We start from the raw sequence: 27,942 nt of genomic DNA on the forward strand, positions 1-27,942 counted from the left end.
TCCAGCGGTGTAATGAAGTGAGGCCAGGGGGACTAGCCCCCTCCTTTCTCCATCATGGAAGGAGAGAGGGTGAGGGGTGGAAATTTGCTGTGACTGGAGGGGGGGCAGAGAGAGAGGAGCGTAAGTAAGGGGAGCTACTGAGAATGGGCAGCTGGTGCTCTGTACTGCTCTCCCACTCCTTGGTGGCTTTGTTTCAGGTTCTATTTGGATGGAAATTCAAATTCAATTACATGCATAAAAGCAGCATTTGAATTTATTAAATAAAATTACCTTAACTTTACTAGATAATATGAAAATGTTTATCAAACAGTTTATCAAAAGAGGTTTTACATTTAAAACTGATTGATTAAACAAAAGAAGTATGTGTAGGTGATGAATTGAACTGATTTTTTTCTGGTCACCATGTTCTTCAATTTAGAACTAGTAGATCTTGCTGTCTCACATCTAGACTGGAAGAAGAAGAAAAGCTTTCCTGCTTTTGTCAACTCCCAATCAGTGTCTCAACTTTGAACGAACTAGTCATTGAGTTGAATAAGCTCTATTGCAAAAAATATTCTCTCTATCTGCAGAAGAGGCTACTGCTGTCCAAAGCTAGTTTAGCATTTTAGCAACCTCTGGTTCCAGGTGCTTAGGCGGTGATTTTCACCAGTTCAGTGGTTTTGACTTTCTTTAAAATTTGGCAGCAAATACATACTCCTAAATATTTTTTGTATATAATTTAGATTAGATTATAGTAAAATTAGGCCTTAACATGTTATCAATTTCAAATTTAATTTTAAACAGGTTTATTTAAAAAAACAAACTATTTTTAAATAAATATCTAATTTAAATCTAATTTTGTAAATATTTTAAATTAATTTTATATTTTTATTAGTCTTGCTGTGTGTCAATAGTAATCCGTAATCAGTCTGAATTTTTTCTTTGTAGTGGCCTCTAATTTTAGAACTATTTCTTTATAAAAATTCTTGAAAATTTTCATAGGTGACTCAGGGTAGTAGTCGCCTATATGTGGGAGCTCAATACTTATTTCAGGTAATGTTCAGTACTCCATAGTTTATTCCATGAGAGGAAGAATACATTATATATAGGCTCTTCATATTCCTGCTTGTGAGAGTGTGCCACTAATGCAATCTACATGATGGAAGCTTCTCCAAGCGATGCCTGGCAGAGGAGCATTTGTGTGCCCTCTCCTACCCCTTAGCATTCAGATGTTCTGAGGGTGAGGCTATAAAAGGAAACATGGTACCTGCAACACCAGATGTAAATTAACCTCACTGGGTCTGATGGACCTGGAGCTTTGATAGGTTGTTGTTTTTTTAAATATAGTTGTTCTTCTATTATAGTTTTACTGATAAGTGATAGTGTTAGAGTGAGGAGTTACAGTTATTTTAGGGTTAAGGCTTGGTTCCATGCAGGATGACTGATCTAAAAAAGAAGAAAGTGGATTTTAAGATGTGCTTTCCTGTCTGGCAGTTTTCCAACTTTGGACAATGATGTGAAGTAACTAGCATGTCTTGGCAAAGGCTCTCTGCTCTAGGTTTATATCTAGAGCATGTAAGGAGAGATAGAACAGACTTTGCACACTCTTATTTCAGGAAGACCTATTAGATAAGGACTGACTTGTTCTCAGGTTCTGTTGCTGTCAAAAAAACAAAAAAATCTGTTACGGATCTGAGATCGGATCTGCAATCCGAAGAGGATCCGAACAACCCAAAGAGCCTAGGTTTCAACCACTTAGGTCAGGATTTATTCCACCTTGTGGATCTTTTGGATCTCCTCATCCTATGGGCATGTTTCCAGACTGGGGTTCTGACAGGCTCCGTAGCCATATTGGCCCCCATGTAAGGAATTTATGGGATCTCCCCAGTATGGCTGATATAGAAGTGTGCCTGCTTCCAAAAATCATAGAATCATAGAATATCAGGGTTGGAAGGGACCCCAGAAGGTCATCTAGTCCAACCCCCTGCTCGAAGCAGGACCAATTCCCAGTTAAATCATCCCAGCCAGGGCTTTGTCAAGCCTGACCTTAAAAACCTCTAAGGAAGGAGATTCTACCACCTCCCTAGGTAACGCATTCCAGTGTTTCACCACCCTCTTAGTGAAAAAGTTTTTCCTAATATCCAATCTAAACCTCCCCCACTGCAACTTGAGACCATTACTCCTCGTTCTGTCATCTGCTACCATTGAGAACAGTCTAGAGCCATCCTCTTTGGAACCCCCTTTCAGGTAGTTGAAAGCAGCTATCAAATCCCCCCTCATTCTTCTCTTCTGCAGGCTAAACAATCCCAGCTCCCTCAGCCTCTCCTCATAACTCATGTGTTCCAGTCCCCTAATCATTTTTGTTGCCCTTCGCTGGACTCTCTCCAATTTATCCACATCCTTCTTGAAGTGTGGGGCCCAAAACTGGACACAGTACTCCAGATGAGGCCTCACCAATGTCTAATAGAGGGGAACGATCACGTCCCTCGATCTGCTCGCTATGCCCCTACTTATACATCCCAAAATGCCATTGGCCTTCTTGGCAACAAGGGCACACTGCTGACTCATATCCAGCTTCTCGTCCACTGTCACCCCTCGGTCCTTTTCTGCAGAACTGCTGCCTAGCCATTCGGTCCCTAGTCTGTAGCTGTGCATTGGGTTCTTCCGTCCTAAGTGCAGGACCCTGCACTTATCCTTATTGAACCTCATCAGATTCCTTTTGGCCCAATCTTCCAATTGGTCTAGGTCCTTCTGTATCCTATCCCTCCCCTCCAGCGTATCTACCACTCCTCCCAGTTTAGTATCAGATCAAGACCTCTGGGATCCAGTAGCTGCAGATGAATCTGCTACTCCTACTGTAGTATCTGATATCCTATCAAAGGAAGATGAGAAAGTAGTTGAGCACATGGAACAGCAGCAGTCAGAGAATGTGATTCAGACAGATTCTTCCCAGAATGAAAATGTGGGCATAATTTCATCTTCAGAATATACTCTCCAGTTCCACAACCTTGATCATATTCCTTTATTGTTAATTATTTTCTGTGACAGTGGAGGAAGCATCACATCCTGTTTCTCATATTTTGGGAGCTCCCTCAGAAAACAGAGTGTTTTTGCCTAGTTTGAATAGTCTTTTACAACCCTCAAAAAGCTATTTGAGCCACTCCAGCTTCCTGTCAACCTGTATCTGAAAAAGCTGATGAACTGTACCAGTTACCACATAAGGTGTTTTTATTTTCTTACTCATCCCATTCCAGATTCTTTAGTGGTAGCAGCTATGAGCAACAGGTATGGTGGAAGCCAAGCACATTCTACACCCTACGACAGGGAGGGAAAGAAATTGGGTGCCTTAGGGAGGAAGATGTTTTCTTTGGCTGGTGTTAGGATAGCTAATATCAGGCTGCTGTGTCCTATTCTGAGTTTCATTTATGGGATAAGAGGACCACTTATAGAATGCTCTTAGAGCTTCTTTTGATGCTTTGGATTCTGGTGCTAGAGCTTTATCATCTACTGTCACGTTGAGAAGATATGTTTGGTTAAGATCTTCTACTTTGGCTACACAGCTAAAATTAAAAGTTGAGGACCTTCTGCTTTTATGGTGACTGACGTCAGTAATAAAACTGATCGTTTGGAGACTTTTTTAAAAAGACAAGATTGACTGCTCATTCTCTTGGATTATATTCTACTTCCGGAAGAAGACAATCTACTTTTTCATTTAGGTATCAGAGGCAATTCTGTAATCCTCCATTGTCTCGGTATTTTATTTGTCACACAGGCATCAACAGCCTGCTTCCTCTCAGACCCAGCAGAAGAAAGTCATTTCAACCTCAAAGTCAAAGTAGTCTTCAGCTACTATATCATTGTTGAATTGGAGAACTCAAATTTGACATGAGACTCAAGTGTGGCCAGCTAATCGGCATTAGTCTTTCCTACCCTTTTGTTTGGGGACAGTCTGACTCATTTTGCAAGCCATTGGAGTCTGATAACAACCAACAAATTGGTATTCTCCAAATGATTCAATGAGTGGGAATATGCAGAGGCCGCTCAAAGAAAAAATGGAGGTTGGTTACTTACAGCCTTTGAGATGTATTTTTTTTTTCCTTCACATTCTCTGCCCTCCTTTTCTTTTTGAGTCTTTACAGATAGTTTCTCTGAGACAACAGTGGAAGGAACAGAGGTGGTAGAGGGCACTGTGTGCCCCCTTTTTATAGCCTCACTCTCAGAACGTTTGCAAATAGGGACAGGAGGAGTGGAAGGGGGCATGCGAGCGCTTCAACAGGCACTGCTTAGAGAAGGTTCCACAGACTAGGCTACATTGGCAGGCCTTGTTCCCGTGAGTGTGACTATTCCAGTTATAAGTAAGTATCCTTCATTTCTTAAAGACCTGAAAGAGATGAGAGAGAACTGAGTTTGTACTTTTTCTGCTGAAAGGAGGCCTGAAAAAAAAAATGCCACAAGCATGTTCTTTTGGTTTTGTTTGTGAAATCTGGAATCTCAATTCTTTTCTCTGCTGTTTTTGCTGGAAGTCCTTGGGTGGCCGACAGAACATCTGTCAGTTATGGAGAGAATTCATTCAGTTTCAGTTTAGGGTTAGTGTGCAGCCACTATAACCAATTCAGGAATTTTGGTTTCAACACTTACTAATAGTGTACCCTGCTTCTTTTTTTAGTAGTAGCAGTGCTTAGTATAGTTGGTACCTCTTTACCGTTAATAGCTATCCTAAACCGCGTTACATTCCCAGCGGCCTTGCAAAATGTGACTCAAGGTGATGCTTAGTCTGTCACTGAAAATTATCACCACCCAAGACACCCATTTACAGTCTATGGGGTAATACATTAAATTAGTGATGTACTTCAGGAATCCATTTTAATTATATAAGGTGTTAAAATCTGTCTTTTTAACAGGATGTACATTTTGAAGATGAAAAAGGATAACTTATGGTTTTACAGAATATAAAGAAATATTGTCTGACATGACGGCAAAAAATGTAAGTATAAGCTGAAAGGTCTGCCAGTAACTCTGGCCTTTTGAATTTGGCCAGGAATTAATTGTGATATTAGTGTGAATTATAATACATGGGTGTTGTGTGTATGAGAACCCCCTATCATGACAGTATAAACACTTCCCCAGTATTTTAAAAATATCTATCTTTCACAGCCCATAGAATTAGCTTGATTAATTAACCGGTGTTTTTCCTCAACATTTTTGTTAACAGGTAGCACAAAAGCTAAGTCTAAGAAATAAGTCTTGCATTTATTTCTGAAAAATGATGAGCTTCATGGTCATTTTTTCAGGAGTGAGTTCTATAGACTTTGTCCAACTCCTGTGAAAGTTCTGTCTTCTGTGCACAAGTCCCCTCCAACTAATTGACAGTTTAAATGTTTTAGTTGAACATAACTGTCATGGGAGTTTGGGGTTATGGAGCTCAAATCTTGCTATTTTTCTTCCTTCATCCAATCTTTCCTTTTAGTTCCTACAGCTGAAAAACTTCCTCCAGGCTTTGTCTCACATCTTAATTACTGCAGCCTCTTTCCTGTGATATTCCTACACTCACATCTTCCTCTTTTGGTTCATACAAAATGCAGTTGCCAAGCTTTTTTGCCCAGAGCTTTCACCATGTTTTGCATATCTCCACTGGCACTTCAATTTTCCATTGCATCAAATTCAAGTTTCTTGTCCTCACTTTTAAAGTCCTTCATGTAACTCTCCCCCTCCCTGTTTAATCTCATTTTGTGTGGGTCTCATGCCCATTTCCTCCCCTCTGCCAATGATGCCAGCCTTGTCTGCTTCCTTACTCATGAAACACGCTTTCTGAACTCATGTGTAAGGCTAGTACTTCCTCCTCCTTCAAATCCCTCTTGAGGTATTTGCCATGTGTGATGGGTTGGGTCACAAAGACCTCCTTGGGACTGCCATCTGATGTGCTGGGACTACCTCTAAGCCCGTTTTCCCTGGCAGCTTGGGACTTCAGTACACTGCCTTGTTGAGCCAGACACACTAGCCTGCTGCAAACCGAGGCCCAGGTCTGAACCACATCCCTCAAAAACCGCAGGCTTAACTGAAAACAGCTTAAGAAGTGCTCCTGTCTCCAACACCCAGATACCCAGTTCCCATTGGGGTCCAAACCTCAAATAATTCCATTTTACTCTGTATAAAGCTTATACAGGGTAAACTCTTAAATTGTTCGCCCTCTATAACACTGATAGAGCTGTTTGCTCCCCCAGGAATTAATTACTTGCTCTCGATTAATTAATAAGTAAAAAGTGATTTTATTAAATATTAAAAAGTAGAATTTAAGTGGTTCCAAGTAATAACAGACAGAACAAAGTAAGTTACCAAGCAAAAATGTTTTTAAGTCCCGGCTTGACAAAGCCTTGGCTGGGATGATTTAGTCAATGTTGACCCTGCTTTAAACAGGGGATTGGACTAGATGACCTCCTGAGGTCTCTTCCAACCCTAATATTCTATGATTCTAGGAAAATAAAATAAAACACGCAAGTCTAAGCCTAATACAGTACAAAACTAAATGCAGGTAAATCTCCCCCTCAGAGATGTTCCAATAAGCTTCTTTTACAGACTAGACTTTCTCCTAGTCTGGGTCCAGCAATCACTCTCACCCATGGGCAGCAAGTTCTATGGACCCGTGGTGCCTGGGCACCAGGAATATTCCTGTCCCACGGGCCCGTCTCCAGCAAAGTTTCCCACCCCACCCACTCCCCCCGCGCTTCTCCCTGCCCCACCTGCTGCTCCCGGGCAATTTAATACAGCCTGGGGGCTCCCGCCGCCACCCAGCAGTGCAGTGGGGCTTCCTGCACACTCGTTCCACTATGGCTGCCAGCAAGACCTTGCAGCCCATGTGACGGGGTTGTGCTGCTGTGCGCTGCCCCCACCCCAAACACCCCTGCGGCCAATAGGAAGCTGCAGGGGCAGTGCCTGGAGACAACAGCATGAGGAGACCCCCCCCCGCCTAGGAGCTGCTGCCGGAGGGGGTGCCCCAGGTAAGCATCGAACCCCCCCATCCACTTCCAGAGCCTGCACCCACACCCCCTCCACAAACACACCCTTTGGCCTCCAAATTTCCTCCTGCACCCCCACCCCTGCACTCCCTCTCACCCCCAAACTCCCTCCCAGAGCCTGCACCCATCACCCCTATCCTGCACCCCCATCCTGCACCCCGCACCCCTTCCCCCCTAACTCCCTCTTCCACTCCCACTCCTCCCCTGGACCTACTTTTATCCCCAAACTCCCTCCCAGAGCCTGCACACCCACCCCCTCCTGCACCCCTGCCCAGAGCCTGCACTCAGCACCCAAACTTGTTCCCAGAGCCTGTACTCCAGACCCCCTCCCCCACCCAAATTCCCTTCCAGAGCCTGCACCCCCCTGCACCCCAATCCCCTGCCCCAGCCCAGAGCCCGCACCCAAACTCCCTCCCAGAGCCCGACCCCTCACACCCCCTGCACCCAAACTCCCTCCCAGAGCCTGACCTCTCACCCCTTCTGCACCCAAACTCCCTCTCACAGTCTGCATCCCCACCCCCTTGTGTACCCCAATCGCCTGAACCCCAGACCCCCTCCCAGAGCCTTAGGCAGGTGTGTGGGGGGACTTTGCCGGACAGGGGGGTTCTGGGCACCACCAAAATTTCTACAAACCTGCTGCCCTTGCTCACACCCCTTTGTTCCAGTTTCTTTCAGGCATCTCTTTGGGGTGGAGGGGCTATCTATCCAGCTGAAGACAAAATGGAGGGGTTTCCAGGGCCTTATATAGTCTTTCTCTTGTGCAACTTCACAGCCACAAGATGGTGTCTCTAGCCAACTGGGCAAGTCACATGTCTATGAATGATTCAGCTTTTTGCAGGCCGACGCCATTGTTTACATGTTAGTTTGAATGTTCCCAGAAAAACTCAGATGTGGATTGGCGTCTCCCAAAGTCCATTGTTAGTTAAGTACTCCCAATTACTGGAATAACTCCTTCACACTATGTTGACCAAATCTGTCTTGGGGGCTTCCTACAGCAGACACTTTAAATACAAGCATAGAGCCAGTGCATCATAATTTCAGATATAAAAATGATACATGCATACAAACAGGATGAATATATTCAGTAGATCATAACCTTTGTAAAGATATGTTACATGGCATATCTAGCATAAAACATATTCCAGTTGTCATATTTACCCTCATAAGCATATTTCTATAAAGCATTATGGGGTGCAATGTCACTCCATGATATCTCCCCATCCACAAGACAAAATCAGATAAATAACTGATTCCTGTTTAATTTTAAGGGGGAGGAATATTTTCTAGTGAGTTAGAACCATTAAATTCTGACCTGACCATGTACTGTTGTATAAATTTGATTGTTACAGTTGCATAAAGAGACCATGTTAGAGGAGGAAAAATCCTAGGAAATGCTTTCAGGAAGGTGCTAGTACCTAGTTACATTTTTTAATCCTGAGCATATAGCTGCTCTGAGTCTTGAAGATGAACTTAGAAATAAGACTATATTTTACAAAAAATTTTATACTGCTATCGCTCAAATTAATTTTTTTTGCCATTTGAAATGGAGCAGATACTTCTGCCATAGACTTTGTACATCAGACTTCAGCTTACAGCAAATCATTGAGTGAGCTATAATGGTAATAGTGACTGAGGAATCCCAATCCTTTGCACAGTATTGTAGGAAACTACCTGTAATAGCTGTTCTGTTAATTTTAATGCTTTGTACTAATACAAAATTAACATCCAAGTCATTGTGTTTATTTGAATGTAGAATCTTTACCAGAGCCACTTATTATAACTTGTTGCTTCTGGAATTACTCTAGATTCTTTGTCTCAACAAAGAGGTATAGTAGGCATTTCTAAACAAAGTGTACTTAAGCAAATAAATACAAAACAAATAAAATGTTTACATACAAGCCAAGCTCTGATCACTACAACTAAGAATAATTGTCATTATATAAATACCTAAGGCCTGGTCTACTCTTAAGTTTTCTGTCAGTGTAACTGTCGGTTAGGAGTGTTGCTTTAAAAAAAAAAAGTTTTTAAATCACATCCCTAACAGACATACTGTGCTGGCAAAAGCCCTAATGCAAGATGCAGTTATATTGACACAAATGTGCTTTTGCATCATAGTTTATTTAGTTGGGGAAGCTGGTAGTAAGTTATACCAGCGAAAGAACCCCTTTACTGGTATAAACTGCATCTCTGTTGGAGGGTTTGCTGGTATAGCTATATATACCAAGATCAGTTTTCAAGCAAACCCTTTCTGTTGTAGACAAGGCCTAAGGGCTTGGCTACACTTGCAAGTTACAGCGGAATAAAGGAGCCCCGGGCGCATTCGCTCACTACCCATCCACGCTGGCAAGGTATATAGAGCGCTCTGACTTCACGGCTACAGTGCTGGTGGTACTCCACCTCGGCTAGTGGAATAACGTTTGCTGGGCCGCAGCGCCAGTGTGAATGAGGTATTGCATTACTGTGCTCTGATTGACCTCTAGAAATGTCCCATAATCCCCTTAAGTCAAGTGGCCACTCTTGTCATTGTTTTGAACTCACTGTAGGAATGCAGATTTGCCCTTTCAAAGCTCTGTTTCTGACAGCTGGCTGCTTATCTGCTCTGGGACAAAGGAACCATCACTGAGGAATGCTGCTTGCTTTGAGTGAGTGAGAGAGGGGCCGGGGGGGGGGTGGAGTTATAGGGAGGGGAAGGAGGTCTCCTGCTGTCTGAGCTTACAAGACAGCATGCTGACACGCTCTCAGCCCCCCAAAAACCCACTCTCTCTGCCTCCACATACACACAACACATTTCCTGTCACACTCCACCCCCACCCCCTGCATTTGAAAAGTACATTGCAGTCACTTGCATGCTGGGATAGCTATCACAATGCACTGCTCTTTGTGGCGCTGCAAGAGCTGCTCGTGTGGCCACGCCAGCGCGCTTCCAGCTGAGAGTGTAAACACTCGGCAGCGTTTTCCCTGCTGCAGTCTCCGAAGGCTGGTTTAACTCCCAGCGCTCTACAACTGCAAGTGTAGCCATGCCCCCAGATACACTTTTTGAAGTGTATCATTAATTCTGGTAATAGAATCAGTTTCCAATTATGACAGGTTTCAGAGTAGCAGCCGTGTTAGTCTGTATTCGCAAAAAGAAAAGGAGTACTTGTGGCACCTTAGAGACTAACCAATTTATTTGAGCATAAGCATCCGATAAAGTGAGCTGTAGCTCACAAAAGCTTATGCTCAAATATATTTGTTAGTCTCTAAGGTGCCACAAGTACTCCTTTTCAGTTTCCAATTAGTCACTCTGGCAAAATTCCCTTGTCAAGTACTGCGAAGGTGCAAGAAATTGCCTTTCAGACTACAGAAGTGTCAACTGGATACAGTTAATTCTTCATGAGGTGTTGAAACCCCTGTCTGAAAGGTATAAATTAAATGTCTACACAGCCAACAGCATTTCTTTAGCTCCTCAGGTGCATTCTAAACCTCTTTTTACCTGGGATTTGTAGAATTACTGAAAACTAGTTAAATTGTAATAAAACAAATACTGTAACCTAGAAAGGGGGAAATGAGGTTTGTTTCGCTGCTTGATGATGTATAAAACAGTTTTTCAGTAAATGTATTTGCCCTTTAAACATTTCTAGTTCTTTTTCCCAATTGCTAGGTACAAAACTCATAGGTGATCATTCACTTTCACAATATGCATTGTTTCATTTTATTCATAAGGTGCAACATAAATGTTCAACATTTGTTGTGGAAATTATGAACAAGAAACTTGTCAGGTCACAGATTAAATTAATCCTATATCTTCACAAGTAGAAATTGAGTGATTTAAAACGCTTCAGACATATAAATTCTTGCAAAAGGTGAACAGAATATCTTTTTCAAAATGTTTTTTAAAAATATTGGCTATGAAAGAAAAGTGTTTTTTCTCTAATTTTCAATGTAAAAGTTCCTTTTTGAAAGTAGGCTTATCTTCAATTTATGTAGATTTTCTTGTCAATTTTCTCTGCTTGTTGGAGTTACATTCTTGTTCAGTGTAGTTGTATATCTTCCTGAGCTAGGGTGTGGCACAGCTAAAACTGCAATCTTTAACCACAAGGCTGTGAAACACTTGACTGAAGGGAAATGGTATCTACTTTGTTCAGCTTTTAAATATATATCCAAAACCTGAAATCACTTAATTTTTGTGTGTGTAGCATTCCTACCCTGGATTGGGTTGCCAATCTTTCCTTTTTTGGGGTTGTTCCAGTTTTTGGTTACAGTTTGGGTGTGCTGAAGGGAGACATTCCCACATACCCCTCTTCTGTAGACATGTACCAAAATGACTTGGATCTTGTAAAAACATCATAATGAAACATAATGTGCTTGTATTTTGATGCAATATTGTGATGTTGCACCAAACTGCTATCCTTTTTCACTTAATATGACGGGTTGAACAAACTCAGGTTCCTTTAGGCCTTCCACTTCTCTTAACTTTGAATCTTGTCTAAGATTCAGTTGGGTCTTCACTAGGCTGTTTTTAAACCTTTGGTATATAGGCTACATCGAAATAGAGTTATGTCTGCAGGGATTGTAACTCTTGAGCTGAGATGAGCATATCTGTTTCACTGAATGCTTTGTTTAGTGGTGAAAGTTAGTGTCACTGTTGTATTGAATACACTGTATACACTTTTGTATTGCTAAACTTCTCCTATAAATTTAAATCTTTTCAGTCCTTACAATAGAGAACAAAAACCTGAGACACTTCCTTTTATATTTTTACATATAGTTGTCTCTTTTTCTTACCTTAACTTTGTTGCCATCCTCCCCATTGCATGGACAGAGAATGAGAAATTAAATGTTTTTGAGCTTTAGTAGAGGAAAAATCTTAAGTTCAAATCTTAATAAAAAATTATATGTAGCTTTCATATATTCCATCTAAGCACAATGATGAACCAACAGGAAAAAAAAGTACAATTGCAAAGCTGGAGTTGAAAACTTAAAAGCATTAACAAATCAAGATGTGCTCACTAAAAGCACAAGTGCCCAGACTAACCATAACTCTTGCCTCTCTCCTCCTCACAATCCTACTAGCTCTTATGTCTTGTACTTTTATAGTGCTGCTCGTCCCACTCTCTTCCCCTTTCCAGTCAGCTCCAGTCTCCTTGCCCAGCAATTCCTAGTTCCTCCCCACCACTGTGCTTCCAGTTCCCAGCGGTCCTGTGGAAAAAATAGTTTTTATTTACATAATCACATACTATCATAATGCATAGATACAAAAGGGTCAAATTAACGTTGCACAGACAACTTTAATTCTGGCATTTCCTAACTTTTGAGTGCTAGAATTTGCATCCTGAAAGCTCTTTTAATGTAGTCTTTTGGATGTAACATTTTTGTTGAAAAAAATCATTTCAGCCTGTGGACCCATATTGACTCCCCCACATGGGTCTTCATCAGGGTTGGGATCTTTAGCTCCACAATATGGTCCCCTACCACTTGAGTTAATAGAGCAATTGGTAGTTGTAGAATCTTCTATGCAAACCTGTCATTAGAGAGGGATGGAGAGATACATTTTGCCAGTGACTTTCACAGCTATTTGCTAGACAGCAAAGGAATGGTGAGGAATAATGGGTTACGTTCCTGGGAGCGTGGGAGTGAGTTATGTAGGGAGTGTGCTCTAGTGGTTAGACTTCCTTCCTCTGTCCCCAAAGCCATTCCTTGGCCCTCTCCGTCCCCCACTCCTCAGATCATGTCCAGGTTCCTTCTTTGCTCCTATCCTCCCACGGCTCCTATTCTCAACTTCTCTTAATCAGTCTACATTCAAGGCAAGTAGATTCCTCCTTGTCCTCCATATTGCCTGGGCACCAGTGGTGAGGCAGGCACTGAGAGCACAGAAGCGTGTCTTCCTGCACTCAGTTCTGGTGTGTGAGGCCACAATAGCCTCTGATAGACAAGAGGAGCAATTGCATAAAAAGTCCTGCTCCATTTCTGAATCCTTGGAATGAAGCATGCTTAGTCACTTTGTTGGAATAATGCCTGAGCAGTCTGGCTAGCATGTAAGAGCTGTGACAGGATGGCATGTGCCCAGTACAGACAGAATCTTCAGTGAGTTTAGCTGGCAATCTCTTGACAAGTCTCTACTGAATTGCAGTTTTTCAAAAGCTCATAAATAGGCCAAATTTGTGCAAATTGTTATGGTGATGGCAAAATGCATATTCCTGACACCATGGAGAAGCTGTGCTTCTCCCATGCCAAGTTTCAAGTCCCTGGTCCAAAGCATGGAGGTGCCAGAGCTTCTCAACTAAACAGTTTTAGAAATTTGTTTAACATTGGCAAAACAACAGATTTTTCATTCATAGAAATGGCCAAACCATTTTAGCTAAAACTTACCAGAAAAAGTCAGCCTAGACAGTTTTTAAATTTGGCAGTTTCCAGCTGCTTATAACAAGATACTTAATGGGTGTTGGGTAACCTTAACTATAGGCGATGCTACCTGAACCACTTGTATATATCCATGTATAATCTGCAGAATCACCAAGAAGTCATACAGTAAACTTAAGTAATTGCATGATGCTTAACTCTTATCTGCCCTTTCCCATTATTTGTTGTATCTTGTCTAAAATTTAGATCAAGTTCTAAGGGGCAAGGAATATGGTGTATCTGCCTACAAAGCCCATAATATACTACTAGGAACTGTAGAATAATAGGTACTCAAGTTCCTCCTAGTTCATTGAACTAGGACAGGGGTTCTCAAACTGGGGGTCGGGACTCCTTAGGGGGTCACGAGGTTATTACACGGGGGGGTCACGAGCTGTCAGCCTCCAACCCAAACCCTGCTTTGCCTCCAGCATTTATAATAGTGTTAAATATATTTAAGTGTTTTTGATTTATAGGGGGGGGGTCACACTCAGAGGCTTGCTATATGAAAGGGGCACCAGTACAAAAGTTTGAGAACCACTGAACTGGGATATCTTATACAGGAATTCATAGTAGGTTCTGGGACAATGTAGAGGGTGGGCAGAAATCTTTTCCTTTTTCCAACTTTGATCCTGTGCCTTCACAATGAGAAAATCATAATTACAAATACACCTCTTCCAGAGCTGTCAAACCACTTCCTATATATCTGTTTCTCTGCTTACTCCTCATGTGGTTAAAAACTTTTACTGCGCTTTCCAGTACGGCTAGGCAGCAGTTCTGCAGAAAAGGACCTAGGGGTGACAGTGGACGAGAAGCTGGATATGAGTCAGCAGTGTGCCCTTGTTGCCAAGAAGGCCAATGGCATTTTGGGATGTATAAGTAGGGGCATAGCGAGCAGATCGAGGGACGTGATCGTTCCCCTCTATTCGACATTGGTGAGGCCTCATCTGGAGTACTGTGTCCAGTTTTGGGCCCCACACTTCAAGAAGGATGTGGATAAATTGGAGAGAGTCCAGCGAAGGGCAACAAAAATGATTAGGGGACTGGAACACATGAGTTATGAGGAGAGGCTGAGGGAGCTGGGATTGTTTAGCCTGCAGAAGAGAAGAATGAGGGGGGATTTGATAGCTGCTTTCAACTACCTGAAAGGGGGTTCCAAAGAGGATGGCTCTAGACTGTTCTCAATGGTAGCAGATGACAGAACTAGGAGTAATGGTCTCAAGTTGCAGTGGGGGAGGTTTAGATTGGATATTAGGAAAAACTTTTTCACTAAGAGGGTGGTGAAACACTGGAATGCGTTACCTAGGGAGGTGGTAGAATCTCCTTCCTTAGAGGTTTTTAAGGTCAGGCTTGACAAAGCCCTGGCTGGGATGATTTAACTGGGAATTGGTCCTGCTTCGAGCAGGGGGTTGGACTAGATGACCTTCTGGGGTCCCTTCCAACCCTGATATTCTATGATTCTATGATTCCAGCTGTACAAAGCCACCACCTCTAAGAGTCAAAAGCCCTTGATCTTACAAGACAGCTAGCAGAGCTGTAAAAGCCAGTATAAGGAGAGGGTATGGCCCTTTCTAGGCTAAAGAATCTGGAGAGGTTGTGGGGAGGAGCTTTGACGACTCCCAGGTGGAATAGATATAAACAGAAATTGTCTCTGGGGAGGAAGGATTTTGTCACTCTGGTGAGATAAGGTTTGACCACTGGGTATGTTCATTATTCCATCTAGCACTTTGTTACATTTCTTGAATTATGCATTACATCATCATTTGTGTCTGTAAATGTGCAGGATATGTATAGATGCTAACTAAAAATACTAACTTTGCCACTCAAAGGCACTCCAGTCAGTTGGCCACGATTTTTTTTTTAAACCAAATTATTCAACTACCACAATCTTGGGGTGGGGGAGGGGAGAAAAGGAAAAAAATAACCCCAAAAGATACTGTTCAACAAACTGAGTTTGCAAGTAATTTTTATAATTTCATCTACTATATAGATTCAAGAAAACATATTTACAAATGTTTTTACTCTGTTGGCTTGATGCTAACAGCTGCAGATGCATGGGGTATGGTCACCTAATTGACTTACTGCTTTTTGAAAGTCATATCAGAAGCATATAGATACACATAGTCTCTTTAGCAGTTGCTCCTTTTCTCATACTCTACTTCTGCCTTCCTTCTCCATGCTCTGACATCTCTGCCTTTATGGATCATATACTGGTATGAACACTTGACACACATTTGTGTGATGGCTAAAGGTTACAACTTTATTTTAATCCACAATGGTTAAATACCTGTGGTTTTTAACATAATTTTAGGTAATGCTTACAGCCTAATGCTTTAAGGGGGCCCAGGTTTTACCACACAGCTACAACTGTAGTCTACTGGCTGGAAGCTAGTTGAACTGACATCCACCAGATTACCCACCTGTGTCACCTGCCAGGTTATTTGGGATCTCTTGGTTGGGGACACTCCTTTCTCCTCTCTCCTGTTAATGTTCTCTTGTAATTTGCAGGACGTGAAGATGATTCCTATTGCTCCCAGTTTTCCTTATACTGATGTTACCCCTAAATTATCCAAATAGCTAATCCCCGGGTTTTCCCCTTAAGGGGATTGCAACTAGACTAAACTGCAAGATTTTGCCAGCACTTCACTTGGCTGCTCTCCCCAAACTCAAGAATTCTTAGAGCTAGGCTCAGGTTAAACAAGTCTGAACTGATTTCTGATAAATGCAGAATGAAAGAACCTGGAGCAGCTGAATATAATGTTCTCTAGTGGCCCAGGACCTTTCCACATGTTCAAATAATCATCACCTGGTTAACATTCTTTCTGACTTTGTTCTTGACACCCTGTCAAACACTGCAGGGAAGAAGTTTACACCAGGATGCATGGCCCTTGGGGACAGATGTATTTAATTTTCCATTCAGATGGTGGAGTTAACTGTTAGTTTCCCAGTGACATCTCACAGTGGTGATCTGGAACCTCAGTTGAGTGCCTTGTTACTGTTGTTCAGTTCCTCTCTCCTTCCATGCTCAGAAAATACTTGAGATAATATAGTTCTTGGATGATACTTTCTGGAAAAAGAGCACAAAGGTATTTTAATATGAACTTGTGTTATGTTTGAGTTAGTATGCAGTCTGGATAAATAGTTTAAAGTGGTTTGAAACCCACTTCTTGGTGGCCTAGACCTGTGTCACTAGTCCCTGCCAATGGCACTGAGGTAGCTGTCACTCTTATACATGATTGGGTGCCAAATTCTTCTGGGGGATGAGGACCCTGGAAAAGTTAATGCTTTGCAGAATACCATTCTTTTAAATTGATGTCTCAAAGGATTGCCATTGGCGTACATAAATAAAATCCCTCCAGTTTTTTTCAGGTGAAGGTGTGGAATTGGAAGTAACCTTTTTGGTCTGTCTATGAGCCGGAGTCTGTTCAGACCCAATACTCCATCTTTTTCATTTGCTCTAAACAGGGCCGTCCCTAGGGTACCGCAAATCGGGGCCACTGCCCTGGCCCCGCACTTTGGGGGGCCCCGCGTGCGGGGAGGTGAAGTGGGAGGCGAGCGGACTGAGGAGGAGCCCGCCTACCAGAACCTCCCCCTCCCCCAGTTCTCCTGCCTGCTGGCGGGAGCCACTGATCAGCGCATTTCCCTCCCTCCCTGTGCCTACCGCCTGCTGCATATCAGATCAGTTTTGCAGCGTCAGGAGGCGCCTGGGCGGGAGGGAGGAAGGAGCAAGGGTGTGTCACGCTCGGGGGAGGGGTGGAAAGAAGCACAGCGGGGGTAGGGTCTGGGGGGAAGCGCGCGTGCGCACACATTTCCCCTACCCCCCCGCCCCCCCCCGCAGATAGGCGCTGAGTTTCTAATGTGCTGGGCCTGGCCAGCCCTGGCTCTAAAACCCTTGCAAGTTTCAATATATGTGCAACTTTGTTGCCTTTCCCAGAGCAAGGTGGGCAATTAAAACTGTAGTTGCTCCTTTGGCAGTGATCAATTACAGTGTAATTCTGTTAGTTTTCAGACATGTCACCTGTTCCAATCTTGATGCGCTTGCCATGGTCCTGGTGTCTTCATATTCCTCTCCATGAAACCTTGCAAATTTAGTGTATTTCAGTCTTCAGGCTCTTTGCTTTTGAATTTAGCCAGTGTATTATATTAAATTGTATGCTCTTTTGGGTTGAACCTTGTCCATTACGTGCTTGTAAAGTGCTGTGTTCATGTTAGGAACATTTATTTATAGATATTCTATAACCCCATCTATCTATTGGGTCATCCTAAGAACTGTTATAGAATATAATAACTACTTTCCCTTGCAGCCAAAATAACAGAAAGGAAGCTGCTCATATCCTTGCATCAAATGCCTTGCAAAAGAGGCTGTTTACATGCACTTGTATTCTACATCAGTGTTTCTCAACCTTTTTGATACCAGGGCCCAGCTTACTGCCTTCCTAAACTGTCAGGGAAATCTCAGGGACTGGTGCCAGTCCATGGACTTGTCATTGAGAAACACCGTTCAACAGAATACATCCATTGTCTCAAGCAGGATATTATAAAAAGCAACAGAAGGGAAACAGCACTAGCAGCTAAATATTAAAATTGTGCTTTAGGAATATTAAAGGTGACCTCTTCAGCAGGAAAAAGTTGGTCATGTGCCTTTTTTTTTTCATTTTTGATGCTTTATGAAGTATAAAGACGACCAGAAATCTTTTTTATTTTTTTTTAATTTTTAACTTTAGAGTACATTCAAGTAGTGGGTAGTCTGAAAGACTGACTAGGGAGCTAGTGAAATGGAGACTTCACAAGAGCCAAGTGTGACAGTTGAACTATTAACAGGAAAATAGAATGTCAGACCACGTAAAACTTTTTTTATTAATGCATATTTAACTTCAGTGACTAACAAAAGCTTCCTTAATTCAAAATGTTGCATAAAGATTCAGCAAACTCATCCCCTAAAAAAGAGGAAATCCCAATAAAAAAACAAAACCAAACAAAAACACCTTTGCAGGTTAAACTCTTTTGGTTATTGACATTCCCAAAAGAAAAGAACATTCCTTGCCAAGTTCACATATAGCTCTTCTACCAAGTATCAATGGCATTAACTGGGGCTAGGTTCAGTAATATGTCTGGGGGATTCTTTCAAAATAAACAAATCTTATGGTTTGAATCCTTATCTAAACCTTTATCCACTCCCAGATTTTGGAAATTTAAAAGTCTCTAAATATGCTGGTTATTTTTTCCAATTATTTCTTCCCCACTTGCAACCATGTGGGAGTCCTCTGTAGTATGGAAGAGATTAGTTTTTAATTGGGGAATATAATATCAAAATGATCATAATTATGAAGTAAGAGGAAGGCTCATCATACTGTTTTCACCATTGCTGGGCTGCTTTGGTTTGTTCTGTCCACTCTTGTCACATGGGGGTTTATGAAAGGCATAACTGTAAACTGAGGATGGGGGCATCTCAGTATTGAGTTTGACACAAGGAGAAATAGAAAGTCCCTTCCTATGGTAGGGAGAGTGAAATAGAGGCATTCTCTCAGGAAGCACTTGCAGTAGGAAGAGAAGTGAGGTGCTCAGCTGCATAAGGCTTCATACCTATCTTTGGAAAAAAGCCAGATGAGCAATATATGGGTGAGTCCATATGACTGCCCTTTCCTCTAGAACATGGGTGGGCAAACTTTTTGGCCTGAGGGCCATATCGGGGTGCGAAACTGTTTGGAGGGCCAGGTAGGGAAGGCTGTGCCTCCCCAAACAGCCTGGCCCCCTCCCACTTCCCGCCCCCTGACTGCCCCCCTCAGAACCTCCGACCCATCCAAACCCCCCTGCTCCTTGTCCCCTGACCGCCCTCCCCCCCCCCCCCGGGACACCACCCTCATCTAACCCCCATGCTCCCTGTCCCCTGACTGCCCCCCACAACCCTTAGCCTCACCCCCACCCCCTGACAGGCCCCCAGGACTCCCACACCCTATCAACCCCCCGTCCTCTGACTGCCCTCCCCGAACCTCCACCCCACCCAACCGCCCCCTGCTCCCTGTCCCCTAACTACCTCCCCAGACTCCCTACCCCTTATCCAACCTCACCCCCGCCCGTTACCATGCTGCTCAGAGCAGCAGGAGCTTGCAGCCCCGCTGCCCAGACAGAGCCAGCCATGCTGCCCGCACGGTGGCGTGGCTGTGGGCAAGGGGGGGATGGGCTGGGGGCTAGCATCCCCGGCCAGGAGCTCAGGGGCAGGCAGGATGGTCCCACGGGCCATAGTTTTCCCACCTCTGCTCTAGAAACAGCATTCAGTTATGTCTACAGTGTCTTCCAGGAGAAGTGCAGACACAGATGAAATATAGTGCAAGTGGGTTTGATACCTGGCTGGGTTTTGTGCTGCCTTGCTGGTTGCTAGTGAAAAGACTTAATATGCTAGGGCTGTGGTTTGTTTTTTTGTTTTGTTTTTTTGCCCTCTCCCTACTCCCAAACCTGGAGGGTGAAGGGGGAGGAAATGTCCCTGTCCCTCTTAATAATCAGGCGTCACTTGGACCACTCGGTTGCTTTCTCTTCCTTCTTGGCATGCTGCAGGGTTGGCTGGACTGTTCAGTGGTTCTCAAACTTTTGTATTGGTGACCCTTTCACACAGCAAGCCTCTGAGTGCATCCCCCCTTCTAAATTAAAAGGACTTTTAAAATATATATTTAACACTATTATAAATGCTGGAGATGAAGCGGGCTTTGGGGGTGGAGGCTAACAGCTCACGACCCCCCCTCATAATAACCTCCCGACCCCCTGAGTTTGAGAACCCCTGGTTCTAGCTGCTGTTTGAGAACCCCTGGTTCTAGCTGCTGTCTCAGCAGGAGGAAGAGGGCAGGTGGGTTTTGTTGTGAGGTTGCCTTCCCTTCCAGCTGCTTGTGCATTTGACAGGGGCCCAGAGCAATCTCCTTCCCTGGCTGGACAAGAACTTAGAGCACAGCAAGCGGTGGGGAAGGTAAGAAGCCTTTAACCGCCCCCTGTCTCCTGCCTGTGGGGGGGGGGGGTGCAGGTTGGTGGTGGTGGTGCCTGAGGGGTATAGAGGAGAACTAGGGTTTCTATGTGCAACAGTAATACAAATACTTTTCCGCAAGTCAACAGAAACCTGACTGATAGCATGGCTGGTTCCTTGTTTTCAGCTGCGGAAAGAAGCAGTAATAAATGGTTTAGAGGGAACCTTAACTTTGGATCTTGTGCTATATAAACTATGCTTTCTCTCAGATGTGCTAACTTTGGCAAAGAAAGTTTCACAATTTTAGAAACACATATTTTGTTCTGTATTTTGCTTTGCTGAGATGTACTGTGGGAATCTTTATTTAACCTTGAAATTGAGGGAGATTTCCACATCTGAGCCATTCTTTTTAGGTGACAGATCTGAGGAACCGTCCCAGACTGAGGTGTTAATAGAGGAGGTTTTGGAGCAAATGTTACACATTAAACAGATATAAGTCATCAGGACCAGATGGTATTCAACCAAGAGTTCTGTCAGAACTAATTGTGCAGTGTAATTTATCATGTAAATCAGTTTCTGTACTGGAGGATAGAAAATGTGATACTTTAAAAAAAAAAAAAAAAAAAAAAAAAAAAAAAAGAAAAAAGGATCCAGAGGCGATCGTGGCAATTACAAGCTGGTGAGTCTAACTTCAGTACCAGTCAAATTAGTTGAAACTATAGTAAAGAACAGAATTATCAGACACATAGATGAACACGCTTTGTTGGGGAAGAGTCAAGACATTGGTCTGACCCAATATGGCCGTTCTTACGCAATTTTTTGATTACTTTTTAACATTGTGAATCTGAAGACTTTAAATTTAGCAGGTGAGTAATATAAGGTGCTTATAAAAGTGATCCCTAAGCACTTGAGTCCGCAAAATTGACCTGTTGGTTGCATAGTAGAAAATAATTACAAAGCTGATCATATTTTAAGACTTCTAAAATGTTTTGTTCAGATTGGTGTAACTTCCACAAATGGAGACCTGAAAGGATTTATAGATCAGAACCGGAGTCCATCAAAAGGTAAGAGAAGTTGAATTTGTCTGTTCAAAAAATAAACTCGTTGTAAGGCTGCCTTCTCTCCAGACTTTAGCCATTTAAAATCTTCCCCTAAATTGTTGGTATGCCCACTATATGTGGTTGATTTAACTTTTTGGGCCCAACTTAAAATATTAAAGCTTAAAGTATTAGATACCTCTGTATCTGTGAATGCTATATTGTAGATCCACAACAGTGACTCTAGTGTTAAGGCTTTAAGATGACAAGCCAAATCAGACTTATAATAAAAGCTATCAGAATATTAAATTACTCACTTTTTTTATGGGGGTGTGGAATGTGTGAATACGCCATCTTCTTACCTCTACCCTCAGTCTCCATGTTGCAGGGATTCTTCTGACTAAGGGAAAGATGGACTGAGCTTCTCCCAGAGTTAATCTATGCCACTGAGGGAGGATGAGTTTGTGATAAGGTACTAGACTGGGATTCAGAGGATCTGGATTTAGTTCCCAGCTCTGCCACAGACTTTGTGTCTCCATGGGCAAATTACTTAATATCTGTGCCTCATAGCAGTTGTAATATTGGATCAGACCCATGTTTACAGCAGTGACCAGTAGTAGATGTTTCAGAATAATTATATCATATTCTATGTAAGTTTTTACTGGTCTCATCACCATAGTATATGAGCATCATCCTCTAATGTATTAAGGCGAGGCAGATGTGTGAAAACTTGCCCCCATGAAGGTGTAGTCCTATTCCCTCATTTATAGATTGGCTTAAACTGAGAAGTATGGGGTTTTAGATTGCCATCAAAATGTAACAGGAATATCCAGAGATAATAGTATCCATATAAATGTCCAAACCCTCTCTGATTCTTTAGGTTTTGGTCTCAGTAACATCCTGTGGCATGAGCTCCACAATCTAATTATGTATTGTGTGCTCCTCAGTTCTCCATATATAAATTGGGGACTGTAATATATCTTTTGTCTTGATTATTTAGATAATCCTTCACTGTATTTGTAGAGCATGTAGCACAATGGGAACCCAGGCTTTATTCGGGCTTCTAGATGCTACTGTAATACAAATAGTAAATAGTAATTGTGACAAACGTGGAACTGCTCTGTAATTTATAAATATTATAATGTTTTACTGTATAAATATATTGGTTTAGTTCAATAGTGGGTTATAAGCAAGAAGAAAATAATAGCTCAAGAGAAGACTCTCCTTGGCAAACATTTGAGGCTTGTTATGGGCCATTGGCTCTGAGGAGTCTGGCTCAATCTCCTGCTATGCCCTACTGAACTGATTCTGACAAACAGGGCAAAAGTGTGAGAACTAACAAGAACCAAAGGAACTCTGGCTGGATCATAAGGGTTTTTCTCTCTAGAGGAGGCAGTTTCTGGGTAGCTGTTCCAGAAAAACAAATTTAAACTCAGACCCCCTGCTGGGGCATCTGCAGAAGGTAGGCCTACCTAGGTTGTCATGGGATGGTAAGCTTAGGTCAATGATCCCCAAACTTTTTACCTCCCGCCCCCCTTTACTGCTGAGGTTGGGGCTGCGGCCGGGCTGGGTGCTGATGCACATATCATTGGCGTTAATGTTGGTGGGGAGATTTGTTTGCTAAATGTTTTTGCATTGTCAGCTGTCAAAAACTTTCCTCTTTATTAGGATTCTCTTTGAGGCCTTGAGGTTGATTTGGATTGTTGTTTTGGAGTTTCACTTTGTTTTAAAACTCAAAAGAAGGATGTTTTGCTCAAAGGTTAACAAAGTGGGTTTTTAATCATAATCTTTTGTATTAATCAAAATTCAGGAAAACTTTTCTGATCATGGTTATTGGTGAAATAATAAGTAAGTGATGAAAGAGACCTATTTATATTGTTCCTTTCATCCCAAATGTTTCTCTCTCTCTCTCTCAAAATCTGCATTCTACTTAAGCAGCTAGTACACGTTCTCTCTTTAGAGGTTCATGAAAACACAGAGGAAGAATGTCTAGATCCAGTGCCTAGGAGAATGAGTATATCATAGTAAAAATATTTTCTGTATTTTTAGATGAGTAACTTTTTTCTCTTTTTATTTCCCCCCGTGTCTTCGTGTTTTTGAATATCTCTTTCACTAAAAGAACACCTAACACATAGGTTAAATTTTTTCTAAACCATTATAAAATTCAAACAAGGTAGTTTTCTCTTGGTAGACTGATCTCAAAAACAGAACTCAGACATAAACCTAATTCCAGTAAGTTTACAAAATTAATTTATTGATTAGATATAGAAATGGGAAGTTTTTTGTAGGCCAAAAAGTTGATATTTTTAAGTTTAAGAACAAGAGGATAGCAGAGGGAGTTTATAGGAGGATGAAAGGATAAAATCAGCATGGTTAGGAAAGGCTGCATCACTAGTGCCATCATTTGTCCTGGCTTCTCTACCTGCACTTGTGTCCAGAAAAAGAACCAACCATGGATTCATCTACCCAGGTCCTGGTGTGGATTTGCAGAGATTGTGGCCTGCATTTCCCAATCTTAGAAAGCCAGGCGAGGCAGACCATCCTGTGTGAGAGGTGGAAGCAGATGGGAGAGCTACAGGAAGAGGTGGCTAGGCTGAGGAGCATCCACACATGCAGGGAACTCATTGAAAACCTGCATATGGAGACCTCCAAGGTGGAAGAAGTAATCCAGCTGGCGAGGACTGCAGTACCACCACCAGGGGAGGACGAAAACTACTCTTTCATAGGAAGGAAACTGGCTTCTGGTAACTTCTGGTAGTGGGCAGTGCTCCATCCTTGCTCCCTATGCACCATCCATAGAGAGAAACTGGTATGCTGCCCTGACAATGAAGGATGAGAAATCTCCCTTAAAGGAGAAGGAGGAGAAGAAGCCAATACCCCCAACGCTGGGAGGATTGCAGCCACCACTCTCAAGAGTAAACAAAGGGTGATGGTGGTCAGGGATCCCCTTTGAAGGGGGACAGATGCGTCAATCTGCTGGGCTGACCTGGCATCCTGGGATGTGTGCTGCCTGCCAGGGGCCCATATCTGAGGTGTTATGGAAGGATTGCCGAGGATCATCAGGCCTTTTGACTATTTCCCCATGCTGCTTATCCATATGGGTACTAATGATACTGCAAGGTGAGCAGATCAGAAGTGGGTACAGGGCTCTGGGAGTGAGGGTGAAAGAGTTGGGGACGCAGAAGGTGTTCTCATCAATCCTTCCCATCAAGGGTTGGGGCCCAGGCAGAGACAAACACATTCTGAAGGTAAATGCATGACTGCATGGATGGTTTTTCCAGGAGGGTTTTGGCTTTCTTGACCTTGACTGGGGGATGGTATTCTGAGAAGGACTGCTGAGCAGAGGCTCTGCCTATCAAGGATGGGGAAGAGTATCTTTAGATACAGACTGGCTAACTTAATGAGAGAGGCTTTAAACTAGGTTTGATGGGGACAGGAGACAAAAGCCCACAGGTAAATGCAAAACATGGAGACCTGGGTGAAGGGTCAGAATTTGGGGGCGAGGGAACAGGAGCAATCACAGCAAAGACAAAAGGGGATATAGAGGGGAAATTTAATTAACGTCTTAGATGTCTATATAGTAATGCAAGAAGTATGGGAAATAAACTGGAACTAGAAATACTAGTGAATAATCACAATTACAACAATTGACTTCACAGAAACTTGGCAGGATAATTCACGTGACTGGAATGTTGATACAGAAGGGTGTAGCTTTGTCAGGAAGAGACAGGCAGGGAAAAAAGGGAGGAGGTGTTGCCTTGTATATCAAAGATGTATATGTTTATACCAAGGTTTAGATAGAACAGGCAGGGCTGAAAGTCTCTGGGTAAGAATAAAAGGGATAAAAAATGGTTGGTGTCAAGGTAAGGGTCTACTATAGACCATCTAACCAGGATGAAGAGGTGGATGTAGTTTTTTTTTTTTTTTTTTTTAAACAACTAACAGTCATCCAAAACACAGGACTTGATAGTGATGAGGGACTTCACTCCCCAGACATCTGTTGAGGGGGAATAGTACAGCAGAGCACAGATTATCCAATAATTTTGCAGGACTGATGGTCAGGATCCCCTGGGAGGCTAACATGAGGGGGCAAGGAGGTTAGGAGATCTGGCTGTATTTTAAAGAAACCTTATTGAGGGCACAGGAACAAACCATCCCGAAGTACAGAAAGAATAACAAATATGGCAGGTGACCAGCTTGGCTTAACAGGAAAATCTTCTGTGAGTTTAAACTCAAAAAGGAAGTTTATAAGAAGTGGAAATTTGGACAGATGACTAGGGAGGAGTATAAAAATATTGCTAGAGCATGCAGGGATGTAATCTGGAAGCTCAAGGCAAAACTGGAGTTGCAGCTAGCAAGGGAAGTGAAGGGTAACAAGAATGGTTTCTACAGGTATGTTAGCAACAAGAAGATGATCAGGGAAAGTGTGGGACCCTTACTGAATGGGGGAGGCAACGTAGTGACAGATGATGCGGAAAAAGCTGAAGGACTCAGTGCTTTTTTTTCCACAGACAAAGGCATCTCCCAGACTGCTGCACTGAGCAACACAGCATGGGGAGTAGGTGAGAAGCCCTCAGTGGTGAAAGAACAGGTTAAGGACTATTTAGAAAAGCTGGGCATGCACAAGTCCCTGGGTCCAGATCTAATGCATCCAAGGGTGCTGAGGGAGTTGGCTGATGTGATTGCAGAGCCATTGGCCATTATCTTTGAAAATTTGTGGCAATCAGAGGAGGTCCTGGATGATTAGAAAAAGGCAAATATAGTGCCCATATTTAAAAAAGGGAAGAAAGAACCCGGGGAACTACAGACTGGTCATCCTCACTTCAGTCCCCGGCAAAATCATGGAGCAGGTTCTCAAAGAATCCATTTTGAAGCACTTGGAGGAGAGGAAGGTGATCAGGAACAGTCCACGTGGATTCACCAAGGGCAAGTCATGCCTGACCAACCTGATTGTCTTCTATGATGAGATAACTGGCTCTGTGGATAGGGGAAAACAGTGGCTGTGATATATCTTGACTGTAGCAAAGCTTTTGATACGGTCTCCCACAGTATTCTTGCCAGCAAGTTTAAAAAGTATGGATTGGATGAATGAACTATAAGGTGTATAGAAAGCTTGCTAGATTGTCGGGCTCAATGGATAGTGATCAACGACTCGATATCTAGTTGGCAGCTGGTATCAAGTGGAGTGTCCCAGGGGTTGGTCCTGGGGCCGGTTTTATTCAACATCTTTATTAATGATCTGGGGGATGGGATTAATTGCACCCTCAGCAAGTTCGCAGATGACACTAAGCTGGGGGGAGTGGTAGATACGATGGAGGGTAGAGATAAGGTCCAGCGTGACCTAGACAAATTGGAGGATTGGGCCAAAAGAAATCTGATAAGGCTCAACAAGGACAAGTGCAGAGTTCTGCACTTAGGAAGGAAGAATCCCATGCATCAGTACATGCTGGGGACCGACTGGCTTCGCAGCAGTTCTGCAGAAAAGGACCTGGGGATTACAATGGACAAGAAGCTGGATGAGAGTCAGCAGTGTGCCCTTGTTGCCAAGAAGACCAATGGCATATTGGCTGTATTAGTAGGAGCATTGCCAGCAGATCAAGGGAAGTGATTATCCCCCTCTCGTCGGCACTGGTGAGGTCACACCTGGAGTATTGTGTCCAGTTTTGGTCCCCACACTTACAGAAGGGATGTGGACAAATTGGAGAGAGTCCAGCTGAGGGCAACGAAAATGATTAGGGGGCAGGGGCACATGACTTATGAGGAGAGGCTGAGGGAACTGGGCTTATTTAGTCTGCAAAAGAGAAGAGTGAGGGTGGATTTGATCGCAGCCTTCAATTACCTTGTTGCCAGCACAGAGTGCCCGAGGCAAGCAACAGCTGGGTTCGTTGCCCCATGTCCATTGCGCCAATGACGACAACGGGGTGGAGAAGCAGAGAGATTTATTTGAAACTTCAAATAGGGCGCAGGGAGACTGAGCTGTCTTAAATCCTGCAGCAGCGCATGCAGATTTTAGTATATATTTTTGCTTATTTTATTATATAAGCTTATGCAATTAATTATTTGTTGCTCCGTACAATACCATAGCCAATCAGCTAAAGCAGCCAGTTGTGTTTTTCCTCAGTAGCGTTGCCCGAGCCTTGCCTTATTTGAGTCTATTTGTTACTGGTTTTTGCTAAACATTTTTGCCTTATTTATTTGTTTCCCAGGTCGAATCTGGCCTTGGCTGGCGAGCCGTGTGCAAACCTGTCTGTTTGTGTGCTAGCTTCTTCATAGTTATGCAGGGTCACAGAAAGTTGAAGGAGCAAAGGGGCCTTAGTTTATCTGGGCCTAGAGCAAGAGGGCTTCGACACTTGTGGTCTTCCACCCTCCCGAGTTACCTAGTGTAGTGCCCAGTGTCACCAACAACTCCCTCCTTTGAGAATACTTAATAAGCTTGCAACTGAGTTTTTTTTATATTTTTTGGATAATAAGTGATTAAGTGCTGAGGAGTTAGAATTTTTAACAAGAGGATATAATGGGGTTTTTGTGGAGCGGGAGGCACATATTTTGTATATAAGTGCTTTACAACAGGCAAGCAAGAGGAGAATGA

The 27,942-nt window shown here is 42.9% G+C and overlaps 1 protein-coding gene across 7 annotated transcripts in view; it reads left to right on the top strand.

Moving 5' to 3' along the window:
- TFDP2 (transcription factor Dp-2) overlaps positions 1–27,942 on the top strand; it is a 167,192-nt gene that overhangs the window by 22,608 nt on the left and 116,642 nt on the right. For 6 of the 7 annotated variants that reach the window (XM_084639457.1, XM_084639456.1, XM_084639460.1 and 3 more), the window contains exons 2-3: positions 4,881–4,963; positions 21,314–21,380. In XM_084639457.1, the coding sequence (XP_084495583.1) occupies positions 4,949–4,963; positions 21,314–21,380 (82 nt within the window). In that variant the 5' untranslated portion in view covers positions 4,881–4,948. Of the gene's footprint in view, positions 1–4,880; positions 4,964–21,313; positions 21,381–27,942 lie in introns of those variants that run through there. The other variant, XM_084639462.1, reaches the window with a different exon arrangement.

This window comes from Lepidochelys olivacea, assembly GCF_965140295.1.
Source record: "Lepidochelys olivacea isolate rLepOli2 genome assembly, chromosome: 9".
In the NCBI taxonomy this organism is placed as follows: Eukaryota; Metazoa; Chordata; order Testudines; family Cheloniidae; genus Lepidochelys; species Lepidochelys olivacea.